General features: G+C 43.8%; 1 protein-coding gene across 10 annotated transcripts in view; it reads left to right on the top strand.

Annotated features, from left to right (window-relative positions):
• Positions 1–15,669, top strand: part of STARD13 (StAR related lipid transfer domain containing 13) — a 329,767-nt gene extending 314,098 nt beyond the window's left edge. For 9 of the 10 annotated variants that reach the window (XM_048295063.1, XM_048295060.1, XM_048295062.1 and 6 more), the window contains 7 exons: positions 1,584–1,782; positions 4,872–5,079; positions 5,964–6,078; positions 6,829–7,050; positions 8,970–9,187; positions 12,289–12,465; positions 12,807–15,669. In XM_048295063.1, the coding sequence (XP_048151020.1) occupies positions 1,584–1,782; positions 4,872–5,079; positions 5,964–6,078; positions 6,829–7,050; positions 8,970–9,187; positions 12,289–12,465; positions 12,807–12,924 (1,257 nt within the window). In that variant the 3' untranslated portion in view covers positions 12,925–15,669. Of the gene's footprint in view, positions 1–1,583; positions 1,783–4,818; positions 5,080–5,963; positions 6,079–6,828; positions 7,051–8,969; positions 9,188–12,288; positions 12,466–12,806 lie in introns of those variants that run through there. The other variant, XM_048295069.1, reaches the window with a different exon arrangement.
• The last annotated feature ends 7,250 nt before the right edge of the window (positions 15,670–22,919 follow it).

Raw genomic sequence — 22,919 nt, 5'->3', positions numbered from 1 at the left:
GAAGTTTTTAATGGTTCTTTATACCAGCAAGGACACTTTTCATCAAAAGGAGAGAACTGAGCCTCTGGTCTCACATTTATCTACCACAGGGCAAAACTTTATTTTTTGGACAGAGTTAGCAAGTGTCCTTCTGCATCTTCAGCACGTATTTCTAAGAGGAAAAGGGATTTTAAAAGAAGAAGAGAAAGGGAAAGGGAAAGCCAGATGAAAAGAGCTGGATGCTCTTTCTTGTCAAAACGAAGAGCGGAGCTTCACTTGGGATCATAAATACAGAAGACAGGGCACACTCCAGCCCTCTACTTCCTATACATAAATTTAGCTCTCAAGTGACACTAAATTCATCAATAGGAAGACATAGAAGAGCTGCCTCACAGCCAGTCTGGTGTAGTGGTTCTTCTCCAAATAAATAAATAAAAATACCCCCTCACAGAGCCATGATCTATGTAATTAGTGTCATTAATGTGCGAGTTAACCAAAGTCCTAAATACCCTCCAGGTGAGCATGGGAGGTGTTCTAGAGAGAGGAGGGTCCTGTGTGAACTCTGTGCTGCTTTTTACTCAGAACTAAGGGGGAGAAGGCCAGAAGGCTTTATTTCCTTGCCTTTACTGTTTGTTGCTGGACTGTGCCATGCAGGAAGCTGCACGGATCACCAGCGAGACAGCAATCACAGAGGAACAACATTATATAATTCCTAACTGGAAATGTGCCTTTTCCATAGGTCTCTCTCAATATTTCACCTTTTTCCCTAAAAAACCGAAGGGAAACAGTGTTAGCACTTCCCAAATGAAACACTGTAAACTCACTTGGGAATAAACAGTGTGGTTGAGGCCCAGGAATTCAGCCCAGGGGAAATTCTGCTGGCAGAGAAGGACAAGAAAGGGCAGCCCTGCCTTGAAGGCATCATTTGAAGAATTACCACTTCCTTTCAAACAGAAAGCAAATAGGATAAAAATGTATCTTAGTGACACTGCACAAGTAATCCCTCTGTGGCCCCCACTTTCAAACTGGACTTTTCAGTGGAATTTGGGAGAACTCTTGGAAGCAGAGAGCAGGAAAGGGAAAACACAGATTTCATCTTGATTTTAAAGCTCTACCAGGATGTACTAATCTTTTGCCACAGCATTTATTACTTAGCTAAGCATAATATTTTCTTGTTAGTCTTCAAAATATATACCCAAATAAACATGAGGAGACAGATTCTCAGCTGGAGTAAATCAACAGTCAGTCACCCAAGCCAAGCAAGCCAGGCTGATTTATATCAGCAGAGCATCTTGCTTAAACTCTTCAGGCAGCAGGGAAACCACAAGGCACTCTGAACCCTCCCTCTAGGACAGGACAGAGAGCAGCAGCATTATTAACCCCTACAATCCTGCTGTGGGAGCCTGCGCTTGCCTGCAAGACTTGTGGGACCATCAATTGCATTTGCACATTTTCCTCCTTTGTGCCTAGAGAAAAACAAGCAACCCAAGCTTTGGTCATGATCAAAGTCCCCACAGTAGATTTATATGTAAATGTATATTATGTGTATATATTCTTCAAGTGACATTTTCCCTTTTACCCCATTCATCATGGTATGTTTTTAGGTGGGTCTGTTTCGGAAATCTGGAGTGAAATCCCGAATCCAGGCCCTGCGTCAGATGAACGAGAGCTCCCCAGAAAACGTCAGCTATGAGGACCAGTCAGCGTATGATGTGGCTGACATGGTAAAGCAATTCTTCAGGGACCTGCCAGAACCTCTCCTCACAAGTAAACTAGGAGAGACTTTTCTGCACATCTATCAGTGTAAGCTGCCATTTCTACATATTTCTACTATTATAAACAATTGGAAAATGTTATATATCATATAGTAATATACTGTAAATAATTTTGGCGTGGTAACACAATAGGTTTCTTTCTGCTGACCTTTGAGATATAGAAACTCCTCTGCCCTCAAAGCCTTTCACTAAGAGGTCTTCAGAACCACCTAAACCTTTCAAATTTAATGGAGACAATGTTCATACCAGGCTCACGATCAGAAAGAAGAAAGAAGAACAGGCTGCTGGGCATAAAAAGCATGAAGACTCATGGTTTTGTTGGATTTCTTTAAACTGTGGGCCCGTTTCATGCACTTATATCTCAATATAAGTGAGTCATCTGGGCATGGAGAAGTGGTACTTGACCATGAGAATATGTGTCTCTGTGGTCCCCTTCCTTGCTGGGACTTTTGATTATTTGTTTTTTCGTTATAGTCAATAAAATGCAAAAAACAAGCTGCCATAATCTCTATGTAAAGAATTCATAGAGAAAGAAAGAAAGAAACCAGGGGATTTCTTCTTTTCTTTCCAGCATAAGCAATCTTCAGCAAAATCTGAGACTCACATGCATCAGAATAATGAAAGTCCCTGTGAATCAGGAAATGACTATGTATCTCTTCTCCAGACTGAGGGAGAAATAAGCAGAGAGGACAACACTGAAAAGCCAGAGGAATTGGAGATTTTTCCTGACAATGTCCATTATGAAGGCCAGTCAGCCAGCACTCTGGCAGATGCAACCAGCCTAAGCCAAATAATTGGAAGCACTAAAGAGAAGTGTGTCTAGTCTTTTCACTGGCAGACATTTCAGCTGCCAAAACAATAGAAAGCCATTTTAAAACTCCATATAATCCCAGTGCTTAAGAATCTCAGATATTTCTGTTGCTTCCCTTTACTGTAAAAATCTGTCTGTGGCACACAGTCACTAATGAATTTACCATCACAGTGTCTGTAGCTGGTAGAGAGTGCTGGGATTCTGCATGTGAGAGACAGCACTGCCAATAAGTTTAGTGGGTTTGGCTGTACGCAATGTCTTGGGACATAAGTTAACAGCAAGAGTTGGTGCCTAGCCCTGGACTATCATTTCCCCTTCTTTCCTGCTCACAAGTTGTCTGCCCACATACACATTAATAAGCTTGTTCAGGACAACAACAGGAATTCTGGCTGCTAATAAAATGGCAGTTGTGATCATTTCCATGGGCAATGGCCAACGAGGAGATTATCCACTACAAAGACATGTTCTGCATGTCCTTGGAAACAAATCACCTTTAAACTATTGCTTGATGAAAACTGGGCATGTCCCATCTTTGCACAGAAGAGATTGCAAGTAAATTACCCCCTTGCCATGTTTTAGGTGGGTCGTCAGTATAAGCAGCTCTGTAGCCAGAAGGGCTCCTCTTTTCCAAGAAGTGAGACTGAACAGGGAACCACTGATACCAGCCAACAAAAAATGTAAAGAGAGACATAAGCGGACTCTGTAATGTCTGCGTGGTACTGCAGTGAGAAGTCTGAAGAACTTCTCTTTGGTCAGAGGGGGAAAGAAATGAGCTAGGAAAGATGTTCTTAAAATGCACGAGGAGTTTAAAGGATTTCAGAAAGACTTGAGGATGAGTCTCTTTAAACCAAGGTAGGAACAAGAAAAGACAGGCTCTGTAGACACCAGAAAATATTGTTTGGATTAAGAATGAGTAGCAGTGGGGTTTTTTTCCATGTGGCCAACAACAAATATATTTTTCTGTTTCAGACAGTACTGACAAAACTCATTTCACAGAAAGAAAAATGTTGAAAATTGCTGGGATACCAATTGTATTTCATAACGTCTGCAATTAAACTAATCTCTAGCTGAGAGTTTTTCTTACCCTTCATTCTGTTTAACAAATTTTTAATGTGAAGTTAGGAAGAATTTTTTCTTTCCTAGTATATTGGCAGGGGATTTCTGATTTTCTGGGACTCCCTGAAGATATTTTTTCATATATCCAAGACCTTTTTCATATATCCAGAATGGCTTGAATTGCTGTTAACACATAGGATTTGGAATGAGATGATTAGTGTAGTAGTCTATATAGCATAGCATTGATGAAACTATTTCCATTTCCCTAAAACTCTCAGTTGCCTAATATTTACCTGTGACTTGAAGCACTGGCTGATCTTCTGCTTCATGTACCAGACCCATTAGAGCAACAATAAAGGGAAGGGAGGGATTACCAGGAGGTGTTGTGGGAAGAAAAGACACATTGCATGGATTTAGCAAAGGCTCCTCTGACTTCTCAGAAAAACCTGGTCTTGCTGCTTTTAGAAACTTTAGCAGTGTTGGGCTGTGTTCATTTTGTCATTCATGTCTGAAAGCTTTTAAAATAAAGTGCTTGTACAAGGCTAGCAGTCAAATCTTAAAAGCTGGCTGTTCCCTCTACTGTAAATCTCCTTTGTTCTTCTTCCATTCGATTATAGAGAGAGTATGTAATACCCAGAGGAGGACTCAAAGTCCAAACTGAGAGAACTTATGGTAGTTTTAGAAATGAAACTGTCTGAGGTGCTATTTAAGCATATCCATTGCTTCTTTCATTAAACTCTTTTATGATTTATGACACAAATGTAAGTGTTCCCAAAACTTCCGTAAGACTTTTAAACTTCTGTCTTGCCAGGGGACAAAGAAAACCTGAAAAATACCATTTAAAGCTATGAGTACTGAGTACTAGTCTCCCTTCAAAAACTTTAAATAAGTCCAGTGTGTTTCTTGGGAGCAGCCCTTCAAACAAACAGAGGAATTCCAAACCCTGGAGAGGGAAGCTGTGCTTGGTGGATGAGCAAAACTGAGCTGTCCAGAAGGCAGCTGATCTTTTCCCCTTGGTCCCCTGTCATCTGCCTCTTCACAAAGCCATCATTAAGGTCAGGAAAGACCTCTAAGATTCAACCATTAACTTAACACTGCCAGGTCCACCACTGAAACATGTCCCTAAGCACCACATCTGCGTGGTTTGTGGAACACTTGAGGGGACTGTGAATGTCTGTGGTAACTTTATCTTTCCAGCCCCTTATCTGATCTCACAACTGACCCCCTGAACGTCACTTGCTCATTCCCAGACGTCCCCAAGGAGCAGCGGCTGCAGGCGGTTCAGGCTGCCATCATGCTCATGGCCGACGAGAACAGGGAGGTTCTGCAGACTCTGCTCTGCTTCCTCAGCGACGTCACCTCCGTGGAGGAAAATCAGATGACTCCCATGAACATCGCTGTTTGTCTGGCCCCTTCCCTCTTCCATCTCAATATAGTGAAGAAAGAAAGCTCACCAAGGTATGTTTCTTCTCAGCATTATAAATAGTCCCATCCTTAATACCGAGTGATGCTTTCAGTGGTATGCAGGACAAAATTTTCCAAATCATCTGCTTTCCAGCACACATTAAACAGGGCATGGCTTCAGTAAGAGGGGAAAACCCCTGCTGCAGAGCCAGAAGCACACTTGTTTTCACAAGCCCAGCAGGCATTTCTGGCTGTCTGTTGTGAATATGCAGTGCCTGCTTTTCATGCTGAATTTTCAATGGGGCACTAGTGAGTTTTGCATGTTTTGCAGTTTCCTTCTGTGAAGGAAAAGGGCTTGATTTTGCTCTGGTTGAAGTCAAAGATCAACCATATTTTAAAGGATTTTGATATGTAGTTTTCAATGAATGGGTTTTTTCACTTTCAGTTTACTGTCTACATTCTGCCATTCGGAAACAGGGTTTATTTCAGGCCACATTAAAACTGTAACATGCTGAGTGTAGACTAAACAGAGCATAGCCAGGCTAAACATTAGTGGTCCCTCTTGACTCTTTTTCCCTCCCATCTGGTTCGGAATACTGAGATTCTTGGTCAAGTACATGTATAACCCATGTCTGAGCAAGTGCTTTAAGCAGGAACAATGTAAACCACTTTACATCATGTCTGTTAAAAATCTATTTCAAAATGTACAACACATCATGCAGGATATGTATAACCTTTCCTGCTTTTACCTTTGGCTCAACAATGTTTTAGGTAAACATTTTTCTTTTAAAAATGGCCCAACAGTTTGAGCAGTCTTGGTGATAAATAGAAACTAAAGATAGGGTTTTTTCTCTTTGGTGTTGGGAGCATCGTGCTGCTTTTTGCTTTCATATTAAAAATATTCAGCTCTTTACCTGAGATACTGAATTCAATTACAGAGTAATACAGAAAAAATATGCAACAGGGAAGCCAGATCAGAAGGACCTCAGTGAAAACCTGGCAGCTACTCAGGGCCTTGCTCACATGATAATGGAATGCAACAAACTTTTTGAGGTGAGTGACAGACTCAAACAGCATTATTCATGGCCACATAATGCATCACCCTTTGAAGTATTTATGTTTATGCTTACATTTTCTGTCTTGTGTTAGCTCAGAGATTGGTGCCTCACTTACTTGTAAACTTGCTTAATCTAAAGTTTAGTTATCTCATTTCTTTATGGCAGTTCCCTTTTACTATTCAAAAGATGCAGGGTAATTATTCTGTAACAGTTTTCAACCCAAACCACTGGATTAGGAAATTTTAGTTTAATTCAAATCAAAATCTGCTAGTGTAAAATTTTATTACAATGCTTTTAATGCCTCAATTAAAACTTATTAATCTTAAAAATAATTGTTCATACACTTTATTTCTGTGTGTCGTGCAATAAAGTAAAAATCACACAGAGAGCTGCAGTCATTCCTGCAGCTACTTACACTGCAGCTGGAGTAGAGCAAATGCTCATATCTGCCTTTCCCAGAAGGCAATATTTCTGAGGGCTAAAGGAGTAATAGGGGTGTATTGACATCCAGTTGATCAGTCTAACATGGTTCTGCATGAGGAGTGCTGTTCTGAGCCATGGGCTGTTTCATTAGACTACTTTGATGTTTCATCTTGCATAAAGACAGAAATTGGTATGCATTTTACAGATCATAGGTTCATGCAATTGGATGCTGAATGGTCCATCAGCCTAAGAACACATTGCCTTCAGGAAAAGTTCTCAGCAGGAGATCTTCCCTGTGTGTTTTCCCTCCCTTCTGTGGCAGGTCCCACACGAGATGATCACCCAATCCCGAAACTCCTATGTTGATGCAGAAGTGCATTCTCCTACCCTGGACGAGCTTGGGAAACAAGTGGATGAGGAAGGAGGGAACTATCAGATGTACCTGGAAACTCTCATGCAGAATCTCCAGAAAGAAGCAAAAGAGAAATTCAAAGGATGGGTCACATGTTCCAGTGTAGAGAACACAGAACTCGCCTACAAAAAGGTAATTTGGGGATACATAGAAGAAGCAGCAAAGAAACCAAAGCAAAATGCAGCTCAGCTATGGGGCACCCTGACATGTTGCATGGCAAAACTCACACCCTTCTTTTTGGCAAACACTCTTTTTTTTATTTTTAAAAAGATTACTAAAAGCAGTTAAAAATGTAATACAACAGTAATTCAAGTATGAGATTCCGGAAAAAGGCACACAAAGCAAGCTGGGTCAAGTAAGTGACACAGCAAACAACACAACAGTGAGCTGAGATGTTAAACAACAGAGAACATTACCTGGGGAAACTCTTTGACTGGAGGCATGCAAAGTTTCTGACCAGTTCTTGATGTTTGCCAGCAGTTTGGAGAACACAGCTAGAACACAAGTAATTACAGAACTTCTTCAGGTTCTCCAATGCTTTATTAAGCAGGCAAACCATATCACCAGTTTTATCCCTGATCCTTTTGTCCTTTTTTCAAGTGGATTTTTGATACTGCAGCTTTTATTAAAATTTCTGAATTTGTTTCAGGCTCCATCACTTCTTCAGGGAAAGCCAGACCACTGCAGCAAGGCAGAGGGTGCTGCAGGGTCCCTGCAGACAGTGGAGTTCAGGGCTGCTGGAAATGCAATAGCAAAACAGAGGGGTCTCCGAACCAGCAGCAGCTAGCAAGAGGAGGGGATGGATTATGGGTTGTCTGGCACTAATTAGGCAGGAGAAGGGCACTGGGAGGAATGTGGGATCTGGATGGTGAGGGGACAGGAGGCAGCATTACCCCAACCTGAGAAAGTGCAATGCTTCTGTCAGGGCAAAGAAACCACAGTTACTGTGGTTTGTAGCCAGCTTCTGTGAGTGACCTCTCCAGGGAGGGACTGTGGGAGGCTGGGGACAAAGTAACAGGGCTCAGGTGGGAGCAGGACGTGGGAGATGGGAGAGAGGGAATAGAGGCCTGTGCAGCCAGTGGTCAAGGACCTGTGAGACTAAAGAGGGGAGTCTGGGGCTCCAGGGCCGGGGAAATGGGGAGCTGAAACCTTTGGGGAGAAAGAATTACAACAACATGAAATAATTTAAGGTAGGAGGTGTGGAAGCTGAGTTTCTGGGTAAACAGTCCTGGGTCTGTGGGAGGTCCTAGAGGTTTCTGAAGTACTCACACTGGTATATGAAAGTGATAGGGTAGGGAGGGATTAGAAAAGCCAGGCTTGCAAGATCCAGTGATTACAGTTAACTTGTTTACTGCCTGAAATAGGCAATAATGCCCCAAAACCATGCAGAAAAGCTGTATGTGTGCAATCTAGGATAGTCACCTTGTGCACAGCCCAGCGCTTTCTGCTCCCCTTACTGCAAGCTGTGGAGGCATTTCAAGAAACAGGATCTGTGAGCAAGGAGGAGCTAGCCATCAGTCTGTGCTCTTTGAAAGGTGTTTTCCCAATACTTCCTTGCAGCTATTTTGAGGAGCAAACATCTGTGTACCTGACACGACTGAATTAGCATATGTTCTGCTCCCCCTGACTTAACCAGGATGGTTAATGGACCCTCAGTCCCAGATAGTGTATAAGATTGCCTAAGGTAGTTTATTTATTTCAGCCCAGGGCTTCAGTCTCTCATCTCTTTTTACTTCTGCAGACACATATTTGTCATTACACTTAGGATGTTTGGACTTGAAAAAGTGTCTGTCACACCAGAAGTAGTGCAGAACCTCACTGGCACTACGGGAGCTAGTCCAGATACGTTCTGTTGTGAGAGCAAAGTAATGAATCACTTCAGATTTCCATGCAGGACTAGTAGAGCAGCAGCAATAGCAATAATAGTAATGATTAGCAGGGAAATAGGAATGCTCTTAAGCTGAAGTCAAACACACATATTGAGATTTTGCCTTCAGTTATTGTCTGCTGAACACAGGCATATGGGGGATTTGTGTTCTTGGTTACTTCAGGTTGGCGATGGGAACCCACTAAGGCTTTGGAAAGCCTCGGTTGAAGTTGAAGCCCCCCCATCAGTTGTCCTGAACCGAGTGCTGAGAGAACGTCACCTCTGGGACGAGGACTTCTTGCAGTGGAAGGTGGTTGAGAGCCTGGACAAGCAGACAGAAGTTTACCAGTATGTTTTGAACAGCATGGCTCCTCACCCGGTCCGAGACTTTGTTGTTCTCAGGTAAGCTGAGGGCAGTTCTCTGGTCCCTTTGCCTCCTGCAGTGCACAAAGGAAGATCTGGACTTATCTCAGCCTTCACATCTGTGCAATTGCTCTCCAGGAACTCTACTTCTGGGCAGCAGTGTTGATTTCTCAAACTGAATTAGTCAAACACCTAGAGCATGCTGACCTTTTCTCTGATGTAATTTGAGCAGCACATACTCCTAAGGCCATAAATATAATTTCTTCCTCAGAACAGATGTCTGATAATAGCTGCTCTTCTCTCTTAGCTTTGTTTGTTGTCAAAACAGTGCAAATAGAACCCAACTGTTTTTTACGCTGCTTTTGCTGTTCTCTGGGGAATGTTTGATGTTTAAGAGCCAAATGTTTAGAAGAGAAGATAGTGGTGCTTTTAAGCTAAGGCTGTTATACAGTGTCTATATAAGTTATTATCTCAAATTTTCAGCTGGAGTCTTTGTAAACAAAGAAATGCTGATCCATAAAAATCCTAGTGTGGAAATGAACAGAAAGAGACAGTAGATTTGTATTCTATCTTCCAGGGGATGATTTCTCTCAAATAAATGTATAGCTGTGTATCAATATTCCACATTCAATCCCAGTTCTGCCATTGTCTATCTGCCCGTACAGAACAGTCAAAAAAAATAACCCTCTTATGCACCTTCTGCCTTTGAAATCCTGGCCTTTGCTTGCTAGGAGCTATTGTGGAGCTGCTGACATATTTCACTTACAGGGTCAGTCCCACAGTTTTTTATTTCAGGATGATTTTGTGCATTCCCGTTTTTGGTCCCTGCTTTCTTTGATTGAAATGATGTGCCAGAGAAATACAAAGCAGTTTTGACAAAGGAAGTACTCCAGTGAGTCAGAATTGTATTAAAGGGAATGAAGATTGAAAGAAAAAAATGAGCCAAACAAAATATAATTATGAAAGTACATCCCTTTTATGAACTTTAGTAGTCTCTTAGAAGATGACAACACACAGACATTGTTGGTACGGGGGAAGAATTATTGGAACTCTTAGGGGAAGATTTAAAAAATGCTTTCTGTAATCAATGCTCCCATTACTCTATTTCCTTTGCTTTCCCACAGTATTCTGGGCTAAATTAATTATTTTATAATTAAATATATATTTTATATTTCATATAATTATAAATCTATCATTATTTTATAAATAATCTTCTTATATAATGTTATTAGCTTGAAGCACTGATAAATTTGGCACCGAGAAGATCGTCTGTGAGCGGCAGGGAGGTTTTGATGACCGTAATTTGGTCCTCTCACTTGCCACTTAGTTCACTATTAGGTTTCGTGGTGGTTTATGTTCTTTAAAGACCTGCTGTGCAGTCACATCAGTTAAAGGCAAATCCTGCTATCGAGTTCTTGTTCTTTTCACTAACCCAGGCAGAATGACCCCCGAGGACTGAAATACATATCATAAGAATGAATCCTGGTGGGTTCTTAAGGGCTGAAAGCAGCCATCAGGCAGATCTGTCAGATTCTGTTGTTTATCTCTTTTGATTGATATCATTAAGTCTAGAGCAAGGTTAGCCAGCAATGCCGCAGTCCATTTGATACCTTACGATTGGTGGGAAGGGAACAGTGAAATTATAATACATCTCTGGGGACATGAATAAATATATTTTAACAGATGGCAATTTTCTCCTTCTCAGTCAAACACTGGGCTGTGAAAGGATCAACTTAGTTGCTCCCTTTTTTTTCAATGTGACAGTCATAACAAGGGGATTAGGCTCCCCAGAGAAGACTCTGATGGTAAGAGGAGAGGGGAAATGTTTCATATGCCTGGGATATGACACAGCTCTCAGCTGCCCTGCACAGGCATCACTTTTATTGAAGAATCCACAAGTGTTTAATGTTCGTTAAGTAGGACAGCATTTGGGTGAGTTAGGTGCCATGCCTGATATTACTACTGTAAGGCATTTAAAGAACTGCTTAAACTGGCCTAAATCTATCTGATTGGGAACAGGAAACATAAGTCTTCTGAAATCTCTGGGATGTAGAACTTTTCCACATCCCAAATGGCCCAGGTAGTGCTGGGTAGTTAGCAAAATTATGTGGGCAATATCTAAACACTGTGCAAGCACTCACAGGAGATGGTTCAGCATTTCTCATACTGGATCTCAGCTGCGATTTCCTTCTCCCATGTGTTTCATCTGCCAAGATAGCTCATCAATTTTATTAATGCCCAGGCACATGTAAAACCTTCTGGTTAGTATCTTCCTGCAGTGTCTTGAATAATAGCTCAGTTTCATGTAAGAAAAATGCAGAATGTTAAAATTATCTGCTGAAGTCCAAGCTTCAACAGTCCTTGAGAGAGCTTACCTGCTAAAATATGATACTTCCCAAGGAAGCATAATCCCTATCTCAGACAATCCACAGCAAGATGATGCATGTTGCACAGCACAGTGGGAATTTCTCATTTCTTCCCACAGCATAGGAAAGAGCACAGACCTGTCCTCTGAGATTCAGTGGAGATGAGAAAGATGTGAGACATAAGAACAAGTAGAGAATGCTTACAGAACAACAAAAAAATGTTAAGTATTTAAGTCTAGGTCTCCTGAACTTGGTGGAAAACTTCTCCAGCATGTAAGAGAGGCTAGAAACTTGGGAGAGCAAAAAAAATGGAAGGACATTTTGTTTTTAATTCAGACACCCTTGAAACATATTCTGTGCAGTAGTGAGGATTTCTGCTGTACTACATTTCTTGTTCTGTAAATCTGCATGGGTACAATGCACAGTTTCAGCTTTTGCTGGATGGCTTATCCTCACTCTTTCTCCTTTCCAAAACTTCCGTCTGACTGCAAAAGGCTCTATCATGCCCTATAATACATAATGGTTACAAAGTGCTCCTGTGGAGAAGCAAAACTTCTCCACCCAGAGCCACATAGATGGGTGGCCATTCCACATCACGGTCAGAATACCAACTGGGGAACATTTAACTCCTCCAGGGACTCCTAGGATGGTCCACTGGCATTGCAGGCAACAAGGACAGGCAGACAAGCAAACTGTAACTTTAATTCTGGTTCTTACTCATGTGCCCAAAAGTTTCATCGCTAAAGTGATTCCGTCTTGCCTATGTTCCTGCAGGACGTGGAGGACTGATTTGCCCAAGGGGATGTGCATGCTGGTTGCCATCTCTGTGGAACATGAAGAGGCTCCTCTCATGGGAGCCGTACGAGCCATCGTGATGGACTCCCAGTACTTGATAGAGCCCTGTGGCTCAGGAAAAGCCAGGCTGACCCACATCTGCAGGATTGACCTAAAGTAAGTATCCCACTTGCACGAAGTAATGTCCATTCAGCAGGACAAAGCCCTCAGGCTCATGGAACAGAGGGCATGGTTAGGGTAGCTTTGCTGCTTTGGAGTTTTCCTGCAGTCTTTTCTCCACTCAGCGCCTACCAATGTTATGATGTGATCCTAGAAATAGAATCTTCTTATTTGATTACTGCAAGGGAGAACTTCAGAGTACACTTAAAATGACAAGTATTTGAAGTCTCTACCACCACCGTGGGCAGTGGGGAGCCAGAAGCATTGCAAGCACGTTTCTGTGGGGTATATTTCTTGGGTATTTGAGTTTCTCAATAATTCTCTTTTCATTTCTGCAGAGGCCATTCCCCAGAGTGGTACAACAAAGGCTTTGGACATCTGTGTGCAGCAGAAGTTGCCAGGATCAGAAACTCATTTCAACCTCTGATTGCTGAAGGACCAGAAACAAAAATCTGAGGAAGTGTTCCTGGGAACATGTGAGCATAGATCAGGGTCTGGCAGGGAACAGGAATACTGAAAGCAAAGGTCTTATTTAAGCTGCAGAAATCTGGCCAGACCTGGGTCTATACAAAGCTGAGAAAGGAATTTTATAGGAAAGTACTTTTATTCTGGAGACTTCACCTTCCCCCCTCCCTCACATCCACTCTGTATTAATTTTGATTATTGAACTAAACATTTCTTCAGAGAGCTTTTATTACTTTAAAAACAGATTATTGCCATTACTTGTATGTTACATAACTCTGGTATTTAAAGGCTTCTAAGAAGCATATTTTAATTGTAAATAAATAATGTACAGTATGTATATATTTATCAATATTCTATCTATATATATATGTATATGTATAAATTAATTATTTTGTATATAACTCAGTGCAAATCACTTGCATCAGTTGGACCTGAAGTGGATCTGTCACTTGTTTCTTAGTGTGTCACTGCTACCTAAGCTGTGTTTGCTGTTATCACAGGGCTACCAGGCATAATTCGTGTGATAACAAACTCCTGTTCTCAAATATGTTTTGTGTTTGTGTGTGCTATGAGAAGGTACCTAGAAATAGATGTAGGAAGAATTACAGGAACTAGGGAAGAAGGAGGTTACAGTACATTTAAAAATAATGAGGAGGGAATCAGTCTCACCAAATAAAATACATGGAGATGCATCTGAGACAGACACTGTGGAGGCCATTTATGTCCAGCTGCAGAATTGTGAGTGTCAGTAGAAGGTGTTGAAAACTTACCTGCTGCCTTAATGACTAGTGTCTGTCAATAGAGAACCTCACTGTGTGCAGTGTTCCAGGTCTTTCCATCCTCGGACAGCACAAGGTAACACTGTGTGTCCCGAGATGGCTGAAATCAGACTGGTAAGTTATTAAGCTGTAAAATAATTATTTTTTTAAGCATTTTGTCTAGGTTCTGAGTGTTTCTGTGTTGTTCTTTCCTTCTCCCATAGAGATGGCTAATCCAAAGCAGGTTTTCCACATCCAGTGGACACAAAGATGTGCAGATGAACACCATGCATTTTAATATTCTTACTATACAAAAAACTATGCTTTTTTAAGATTTTAAACACATCTTGGAGATTTAAAAAACTAAATAAATGCTATTCTTGGAAAGATTGCTTTTATAGTAACAGCAAGCATTGTCATCTTCTATTGCACTGATCTGCATGATCCCACCTCTGTAGGCATTGGTGGGAGCAGGATTAGGACTATGAGGAGTAGGAGCCATTTAAGCCTATTATATAATTTCATTTTCAGGGACCTATTATTTTGCTAATGGAAGAATGCTTTAAAAGTAATAATAATAATTTGTCGACGTTGCCTTTGAGGCAGGGCACCATTTTGTTTTTAACTAACCTAAGACCAAAATGTTATTACATCTATGACTCAATAAGAATGTACAAGCCTGCTAATACTGTTCTTCATTAATCATATTTGTTCACTTGGACTTTATTTATTGCTGCATAAACCAGTGGAGTCATTCATAGCCCATGTTTCAGCTCAGTCCTTCCACCAAAATCCAGGAAGATTAGTATGAGGTCAGTTACGCAGGATACCTTTCCTACATGAAGCTACAGCTTTGTGCCCCAATTCAGTAAATGGGGAAGTCTCTTCAAAGCCAGAGCTTTGGACATGCCCCGGCTGTGGGCGCTGTGCAGGGGACTGTGTTGGGTGACAGCTGCGAGAGCATGACCCCACGTGCCATCCTGCACACGCATGAGGGCTGAGCTGGCAGGGGACAGCCCTGCAATCTGAGGAAGCACACCTGGGGGACCTCAGGGTGGACAGGGTGACCCAGGGTGACCCACAGTGCTCCAGGGTGTCCTTGCGAAGGAGCAGGACTCCAAAAAAGTCACTGTCATCTTCACCCATGAGCTGTGTCACCCATGTTCTATCAGGCAAGTCCTAGGATCAGGGATGTTGGCTGCCTGGGAGCTCCTGCCTTATGGCCAACAGTAGTTGCAGTGTGCAGCTATTACGAGCTTTAAGTCCTGCAGACAGGGGAGCACTCATGGGGCCCTTACGTGGCCGTGGTGGGGTCTGATGGTCACCTGCTGGCTGCAGGGCACCACCACTGCCCAGGCTCAGCCTTCCCAGGAGCAAACAGTGCCTCCTCAGCTGGGAATGCCATTCCAGAAAGCAGCACCTCCTCCCAAATGCCTGTGGCCATGGCAGCAGATTTCATGCCGGCTGTTTTCCAAAACATGAGCAATTAAGAGTACTTCTGCTACATTAGTTTACATAAATAAATACAACAGTGCCTCAGCATTAACAGGCACAGAATTTCTAGCCCTGGGAATGGCAGTGTCTGGCAATAAATAATGTCTTAAGGAAAAGAAGGGAAAACCTGAACAGTGTTTTCATTCTGTCTGAGAAGTCATTGCTCAGCTGGAAGGGGCCCTGTGCCACCTGCCACGTTTAGCAAGGCAGGGTTGTTTTCCTACCCTTGCAGAAGCTCTGTCATGTGCTTCTGGCATCACCACGCCATGTATTGTTGAAATAAGATTTCTTCAAAATGCACATTATGCCATGTCTACCATTCAGCTACCACAGTATTTTGTATTGTTACATTGATACATTATGATAATTGCATTTTTAAATGTTATACTCATATCAATACCTCATATTTTTACCTCATCTGTTGGTATCAGTCATTAGTTGTAAATAAATAATTGCAGAGTTGAATAAATTTGCATACACTACAGAATTGTGTGCTCTTTTTTCATCCGTTGGCTCAAGAAATGCTGCATTTAAGCCCTTACTTTCTTTATTGCAACCTGCTATACACGAAACTGTTCTGGTGTAGGACATCAGTAATGATTGCAGGCTCAAATGATGTTGCTGTCCATTATACTTAGCTTGTAGTATCCTTATGTATACATGAGCTTCATGGCAAAGATTATGTTTTTCAAAGAAGCCATTAAGCCAGGAAAGCTGCCCTAGCAGATTCACAGAAGGGACCCACGAGGATCATCAAGTCCAGGCTTGACAAAGGTAAATTCAGGTCCTCAGCAGTTTAGGCCTCTGACTCCCACTGAATTCAGCCATGTTTCTGCATTTATGTTCTTGTCAATAATTTAGGTCTAGGTTCACAGGAGTGACTGGAGCTGTGAGTGCTGGGTTCACATTGCCAGGTATCAGCCATCTCAAATCCATCAAGCCACTGCAAAAGGGTAAAAGGTGCAGTGGCGTGATGGTGATTTCTGTGGTTTGTCTTACACATTCTACAGATGTATTAAATGTTCCTTTGGATGGGTGTTGTGGTATAACCCCAGCTGGCAACTAACTACCACTCTCTATCCCGCCACCTGGAGGGATAGGGAAGGGAATCAGAAAAAGGTAAAACCAATGAGTTAAGAATAGTTTAATAATTGAAATAAAGCAAAATTATTATTATTATTGTTGTTGCTGCTGTTTGTTGTTGTTAATAACTGTGGAGGATGGTGAGCCTACAGTACAAAGGACAGAGAGAGTCCGCTGGTGAGACAGCCCCGGGTACCAGAAAATCCTCCCTAGGTTGGGGTGACCAGAAAGACTTCCCCCAGCATGCTTTGCCCTGCTATGTTAATATATCCCAGTTCTGCTCCCCTGGTTGGCCACTGGCCACCCCACCCCCTTGCTACCTTATATGTCCCATGCCATAGAAAGTTCTCCACTCCAGGTTCCCTGCATTGGCCTTTGCCCCTCGCCACTCCCCCAGAGCTTCTCCATTGGTCCCTGGTGCTTGCCCCACTCCCGTATTTAAACCTGAGCCATTGTTCTCGTCTTTGTCCCTGGAATCCTTCACAGTGTGGAAGCAATAAACTGCTCCTGTGGAACTCTAAGCAGAGACCCTTCCTGCCTCTTTGCCATTTACCCATCTTACTGAAGCTGTCCGTGCGTTTGTGCGTGCACACGTGTGTGAGAGAGTGGCTGGTCCTGCTGAGCAGCTTCGCTAACGAGACGCTCTTGCAAGGTCGCAGCACCTCGCATTCCGGCACAGAAGCTGCAGAGCCCGAGATAGCAATAAATAACAATTATTATTTTTATTACTGCTCTTATTAACAACAACAAGGGGATAAAAAAGAGATAAATGAAACTCAAAAAACTCAAATGATGCACAATACAGTTGCTCACCACTCACTGACCAATGCCCATCCCGTCCCTGAACAGCAATTGTCCCTCTGCCAGCCAACTCCCCCAGTTTGCATACTGGCCATGATGTTCTGTGGTATGGAATATCTCTTTGGCCAGTTCAAGTCAGCTGTCATGTTCCCTCTCAGCTTCTTGTGCAGCTCCTCACTGTCAGAGTATGGGAAACTGAAAAGTCCTTGACAGGGTGAGCACTACTTAGCAACAATCAAAACATCACTGTGTTACCAACATTATTGCCGTACTGAATCCAAAACACAGCGCTGTACCAGCTATTAAAAAGAAAATTAACTCTATTGCAGCAGTAACCAGGTCATGTGCCTGTATCCTTCCAACTCTCTCTTGACTTACTAAAAGATACAGAGTCTCAGAAAACAGGATGCTGAGCAGAGTCAGGTATGAGAGACCATCTAGGAGGGGATAAACCCTTATGTCCCACCACTCTGAGAAAGCTCTGTATTAAAATCTGGATTGAAAGGAAGCACTTTTTTCCAATTGACTGCCATGGCAGAGATGGTCAGCTGTGGAAGTCCATCCTTTCATGCAAAAAACCACTGTGTGTTATATGCTCTCATTCCCATTTCTCCCTCCCACCCACCTGCAGCAATGTCAGGGCAACGAGGTTGTCTTAACCCCAACAGCACTGATGTTTCAGCTCCTGGTGTGCACAGACTTCGTAGTGTTGAATTCTTGGGCACCCATCCTCTCTACAACACTTTGCATGAGTCACCAGCAGGGCAATCCCACTGCTTGATGCATTTACACTGCAGAACCACTGTCACCCTCAGAGGATCTTGGCAGGCCTAAGAGGCCTGTTCTCCAAAGTGGCTGGTAGTTGTTGGACGAGAGCACAGGCTGAGCACACTGAGGTGACTGTGAGGTGAAAATATTGGAATAAATATCCAGAAGACTGCTGGAGCCTGCCAATCAGATAGGAGAGGATGAAAACACATACTGCTGCTCCAGGTCAGTCGTTTCGTGAAAATGCTGGGGAGTGAACACAGAGCTTGCCAGACAGAAAGCAGCATGACCCACTCACAATCCCATGGGAATTTAGCATGACCATGTCATGGTCTCCTTGCCAGATGTGTGTCAGCCACAGCTGCACAAAGGCTTCCCTTGGATGGGTGCTAGACCAGGCAGACTATTGTTACAATTGCAGTTACACATCACCGTGTGACAGGACCAGGAACACAAAGCATCAAGCCCCAGGTTCATAACAAGGTAGGTGTTTGGATTTTCCTAAAATGTATGTTTTAAATTGTGACCCTCAGTATCCTGGGCCACTCAGCAATACCACGTAGAAAGCCAACAGTTCCCCCAGAGCAGCAATGGATGCAGAGCAGAACCCACCCAGCACTGTGCAACTGCAGACTGTCCTGCTCCATTGTGCAAGACTCTGCTGAGCAAACACAAGGACGTGTGGAACTCAAGGGCAAATGTGGGCCAGGGCAGTGGGTCTGGGTTAATGAGTAAACGACAGGGAAAATGTCACAACACTGCAGAGAACTATTTGCCTGTCCTACATAGGCTGATGTTGGGGAGGTCTCAAACACTCGAGATACCCTCCCTAACCCCACAGCAGGTCCCAGACACCAGAGCCTCTACACCTCTGATGAAGGTCAGCATCTCTTGCAGAAAAAGTAACCTGGACACAGCTCCTTCCACCACTTTGACTCTGAAACAAGGATCTCTGTCCTGATACCTCAGTACTGACCTCCCACAGGTGGTTGTTTTCCACTGCTCTTTTCCACTGCCTGAGCGCAGTCCTTGAGCCCAGCATGCCCTCTGCCCTGCTCAGTCCCTGCATGCCTGCCTGCAGGCTGGGCTCCAGCCTGCACCTGTTTACCCAGCCCAAGATGTACAGGATGACACAGCCTTTAGGGCAGGATGACCGTGGCCAGGTGGTCAGTGGTCCCAGCTGCAGCTGCAACCGTACAGTCAGGCATTGCCAGCCTGCCAGGGCTTGAGTAGAGAATGTCCTGTGTCCCACAATAGGAACAAAACTCCATAGTGAGGAGAGATCATTTCTGCTTCTCTTCAGGAAGGCAGGAAGGCCAGAGCACTAGAATAACCATAAGCCTCAGGTGCTCCTCAGTTCCATTGCAATGACACAATGGGGCTTTTGATCCTCTCCCAGGGGTGTGAGTCCCACAAGACAGTGAGGCTAAGGGCACTCTGCTCTCTGCCTTGAGCAGAGACTTGAACTGCAGTGTGCAGGTCCTTAGCAGCAGTTTGCAAGGGACAGGTTGGGCTCCTGGCTGTGCTGGTGCTTCAACAAGAGAAGACCTGGTTCTGCTGCAAGAGCAGTTGCATGGAGCTCTGCTGGCAGCCACCTACAGGATTACAGCTCATTTCTTAATCAAAATGCTCAATTCTGCAAAAGAGACGAGGGAAACACAGAGTAAAACTACATTCTGCTCTATCTCCTGCTCATAGCAGCCCCAAGACAGACACATGGCCACAAACACAGAGCCAGCATTTACTGCAGAGAGGATATCCAACAGCTTGCGATTTATGGGAGCAAATTAGCCACAGGGCCATCTGTCCTTCCCCAGACCACTGGCCTGCTCCTTGCTGGAATGACTGCTTTTCCTTGAGAGGATGTGTATCGAATTACTCACTTTTTTTTTTTTTTAATTGAATGAACGTGGGAACCACAGGTGGTGGAGCAGAGGACAGTAACCCTCTCAGCAGCAGCATCTGCAGGCCAGCAATGCCTCACCACACACGTGGGACAGATGCTGGCTGAGGGCAGCCTGACCCCCAGATCCACCCAGGGTCTGCCAGCCCACGTGGCCACCCCACTGCTCCCTGCTGACACCAGCCAGGCTTGCTCTTCATGGCAGTAAGATCCGGAGCACCACAGCTGCTCTGGCTTGACCACAAAAAGTGAGTCCTTCTTTTGCCCCCAGACTCTTTCAGTTTAGAGACTTACCATAGGGGTAGTCGAAATCAGGGAGTTCTTATCAACACCAAAACCCCATCCCTGTGCCTCACTGCTAGCCAACCAGCACGAGAAAGGAGCCCACCATGGCCTAAGTGTAGAGCACTCTGGGTTCATGGCTGCTCTGGTATTTTGCCCAGTGTTGCCTGGTGCCCAGTGGGACAGGAACTCAGAACCGGACCTATGAAGAGACAGTGCAGGATTTTAACTCTTTGGTCCGGATTTCTCTTTCCCTGAAGAGTCATGTCCTTTTTCTCCTGGCTCAGGGAGCAGGGATCACACAAGCCCCTTACCTAGGCTCCCAGAACTGGGCTCATCTCTGCTGCTGCTTTGCAAAAGAGGCAAAAAAAAATTATTTAGGGAAAACACAGCATGGATGCTCACCTTTGCCAGCAAGGAACCCACCCACCTCAACATGGACAGAGCTACCACATGTGATTTAGTTACATACCCTTCCCAAACACTGAACCATCCCCCATCCACAAGCATTGCCTTGGGTGGGGTTTACTGCCTGGCCATGCTGATGCCCAGCCTTTTTAAGCTATGATTGTCCTCACGTCCTCCTCTCCACAGTCAAGGAGATGCCAGGACACTTGTAAATTGCTGGGCAGTGACATTCATCTTACTGCCAAAACCACCAGGACAGTGATGGAAAAGTTTATGGTTATTATCAATACAAATAAAAATAAAGGTTGCAAAAGATGAAAAATTAAAAGGGTAGCACTGGGTTAAGCCAAAATGTTGCAATATGGCCTCCTTGGCCTCCCAATACGTTTTGCCTTGGGCAACCTTTTCCAGCAATGGTATTTATCAGCAAAAAGATACAGTTATTGCATTTGGGTTTTTCAAATAATTGAGTAATTTAATCTTTTAAGTGCCTCTGAGATCACTTGCTGTAATTAAAGACAGAAGATGAATGACTGAAGTACAAGAGCATTGGAGGGCTTTAAAAATGAACGTCCTTGACTGCATCTCCTGTGCATTTATGTAACGATGATCCCACATTAATATGACCAAACAGATAAAAGGAGAAAATAATAAGAGCTTGGTTGCATTATTTTTCTTCCCACCCAATAATAATATATCAGCAGCCAGAGGAATGTGCCCATGAATACCAAGCAGGAGCAACCACGTGCTGCCAAGAGCAGGACCCCGCCGCCTCCTGCTGTGAGATGCCAGGAAAGGCAATATCCGCTCATGGATCCTGCTGCTATGTGGCAGATAAATGAGTTACAAATGTCTATAAAATTCACAAAATTGCATCAGAAGTGGACTTAAAGGCTCAGCAAGTGCTGGGAAAGGTAGCTGACACACTGGCAGTTTCCTTTCTGAGCATTTGTTTTCTCAGCTTTTGGAAATAAGGCCCATCTAATCCTAGTGGAGAGAGGGAGGCAGAAGGGTTGCTGCAAAGTAAAAACTATCGACAGAAAGTCTGTAAGGCCTGTAAACAGCACTTTGCCTTCTAAGCTATACACGTTGATGTACCTATGTCATACCTCAGCATTTAGCTCCCCATTTCATAGCCCAAGTGTATACAAATATGTGTCCAAAGGGGGAAGAGGGGCTGATGAGAGAGCTGGAGCTCACTGCTCCATTCTTCACACAGCACTAAGTGCCTGGGCCACTCATGTCCCAGACTGGAGGAGCAGCAGCCTTGCACCCTCAAGGCATCCTCCAGGCTGCCCAGAGAGGCTGCAGCTTGCTGGGAAGCCCTCCTCAACCACTTGCTCCTCTCCCTTTCCTGGCAGGGCACCCGATGGCCTCCAGCTCAACTGCGCTGTTGCCAGACTACAAAACTTTGTCACCTCGTAAAACTTTACAGCGCAGGTAGTTAATACCATTACACCTCTTGAACTGAACACTCAGCCAATTCACGGTTTCCTCTGGCGGGAGGAAAACCAGATTTCTTGGGTCAGGTGTTGTGTTTGTGCAGCCCTGCTGGTTTACAGCACTGCCGAGGGCCTTTTACAGAGTCCTAAATGCAGAAGGCAGCAATGCACCAGCCAGCTCAGTGCCGAGAGCCAAACCACCATTTCAGCTGGGATTTCACGACGACATGCCATTGGCTCTGCTTTCCCTCCAGGTCCCAGTACATGTCCCACTTGGGAGGTGCTGCTCCAGCTTGGACATGCACCCCATAAGGCACAGCCCCAAGGGAGGCTCTGGCTTGGAAGCTCCTGAGAGCCAAACAGGTGGGACTGAGAAGTCACTACCGAGGTCCTCTCCTCCCCTGCAAGGACTGATGCCATAAAAAACATCAGGGAGAAGTCCATCATACATCCCAGGTTACAGGGAAAGTGTCAAAACTAACCCTTCCCCATGAAAAACCAAACAAAAAAAAAAAAAAAAAAAAAAAAAACAAAAAAAAAACCAAACACCTGAAGTTGTGTGTGTTACTCTTAGTTAGGAAGAAACCATTTCCACTAAGAGAAAGGAACTAAAGTAGAAACTAATCCCACACACTGTGAATTTGCAGCATTTAGAAAACATCGCTGCTGTCATTCGCAGTGCTTTGCTCAGTGCTGGTGACTGACCACCCCTCCTGCACCTCAGACACAGGTCTCCTGGGACTTGGGCCAGATTTGGATGTTGTGAGTAATTCTTGTGAAACTCAGGAAAAAGGCTTTTGATAGTTAAATTCCTCATGTGGGAGGTATATCATTGCAGGAGATGTATCACTGAGGGAGAAATATGGGAAGTAGGGAGTTCTCAGAGTATATTAATTTTTTTAATTTTTTTTTTTTAACAAAGAATATTCTAAGTCCCATGGCCCATCCCCACAGAAGGAGACTGCTCACTCAGCTCCCAGGATGAGGAACTTGCACATCTGCTTGTGCCTGTGGCTTTTATGCCCTGTTTCATTAGTATTTTCCCTG

Source organism: Corvus hawaiiensis, chromosome 2 (genome assembly GCF_020740725.1).
Source record: "Corvus hawaiiensis isolate bCorHaw1 chromosome 2, bCorHaw1.pri.cur, whole genome shotgun sequence".
In the NCBI taxonomy this organism is placed as follows: Eukaryota; Metazoa; Chordata; class Aves; order Passeriformes; family Corvidae; genus Corvus; species Corvus hawaiiensis.
Note: the sequence above shows the minus strand (reverse complement) of the source record. Positions and strands in the feature narration are given on the sequence as shown.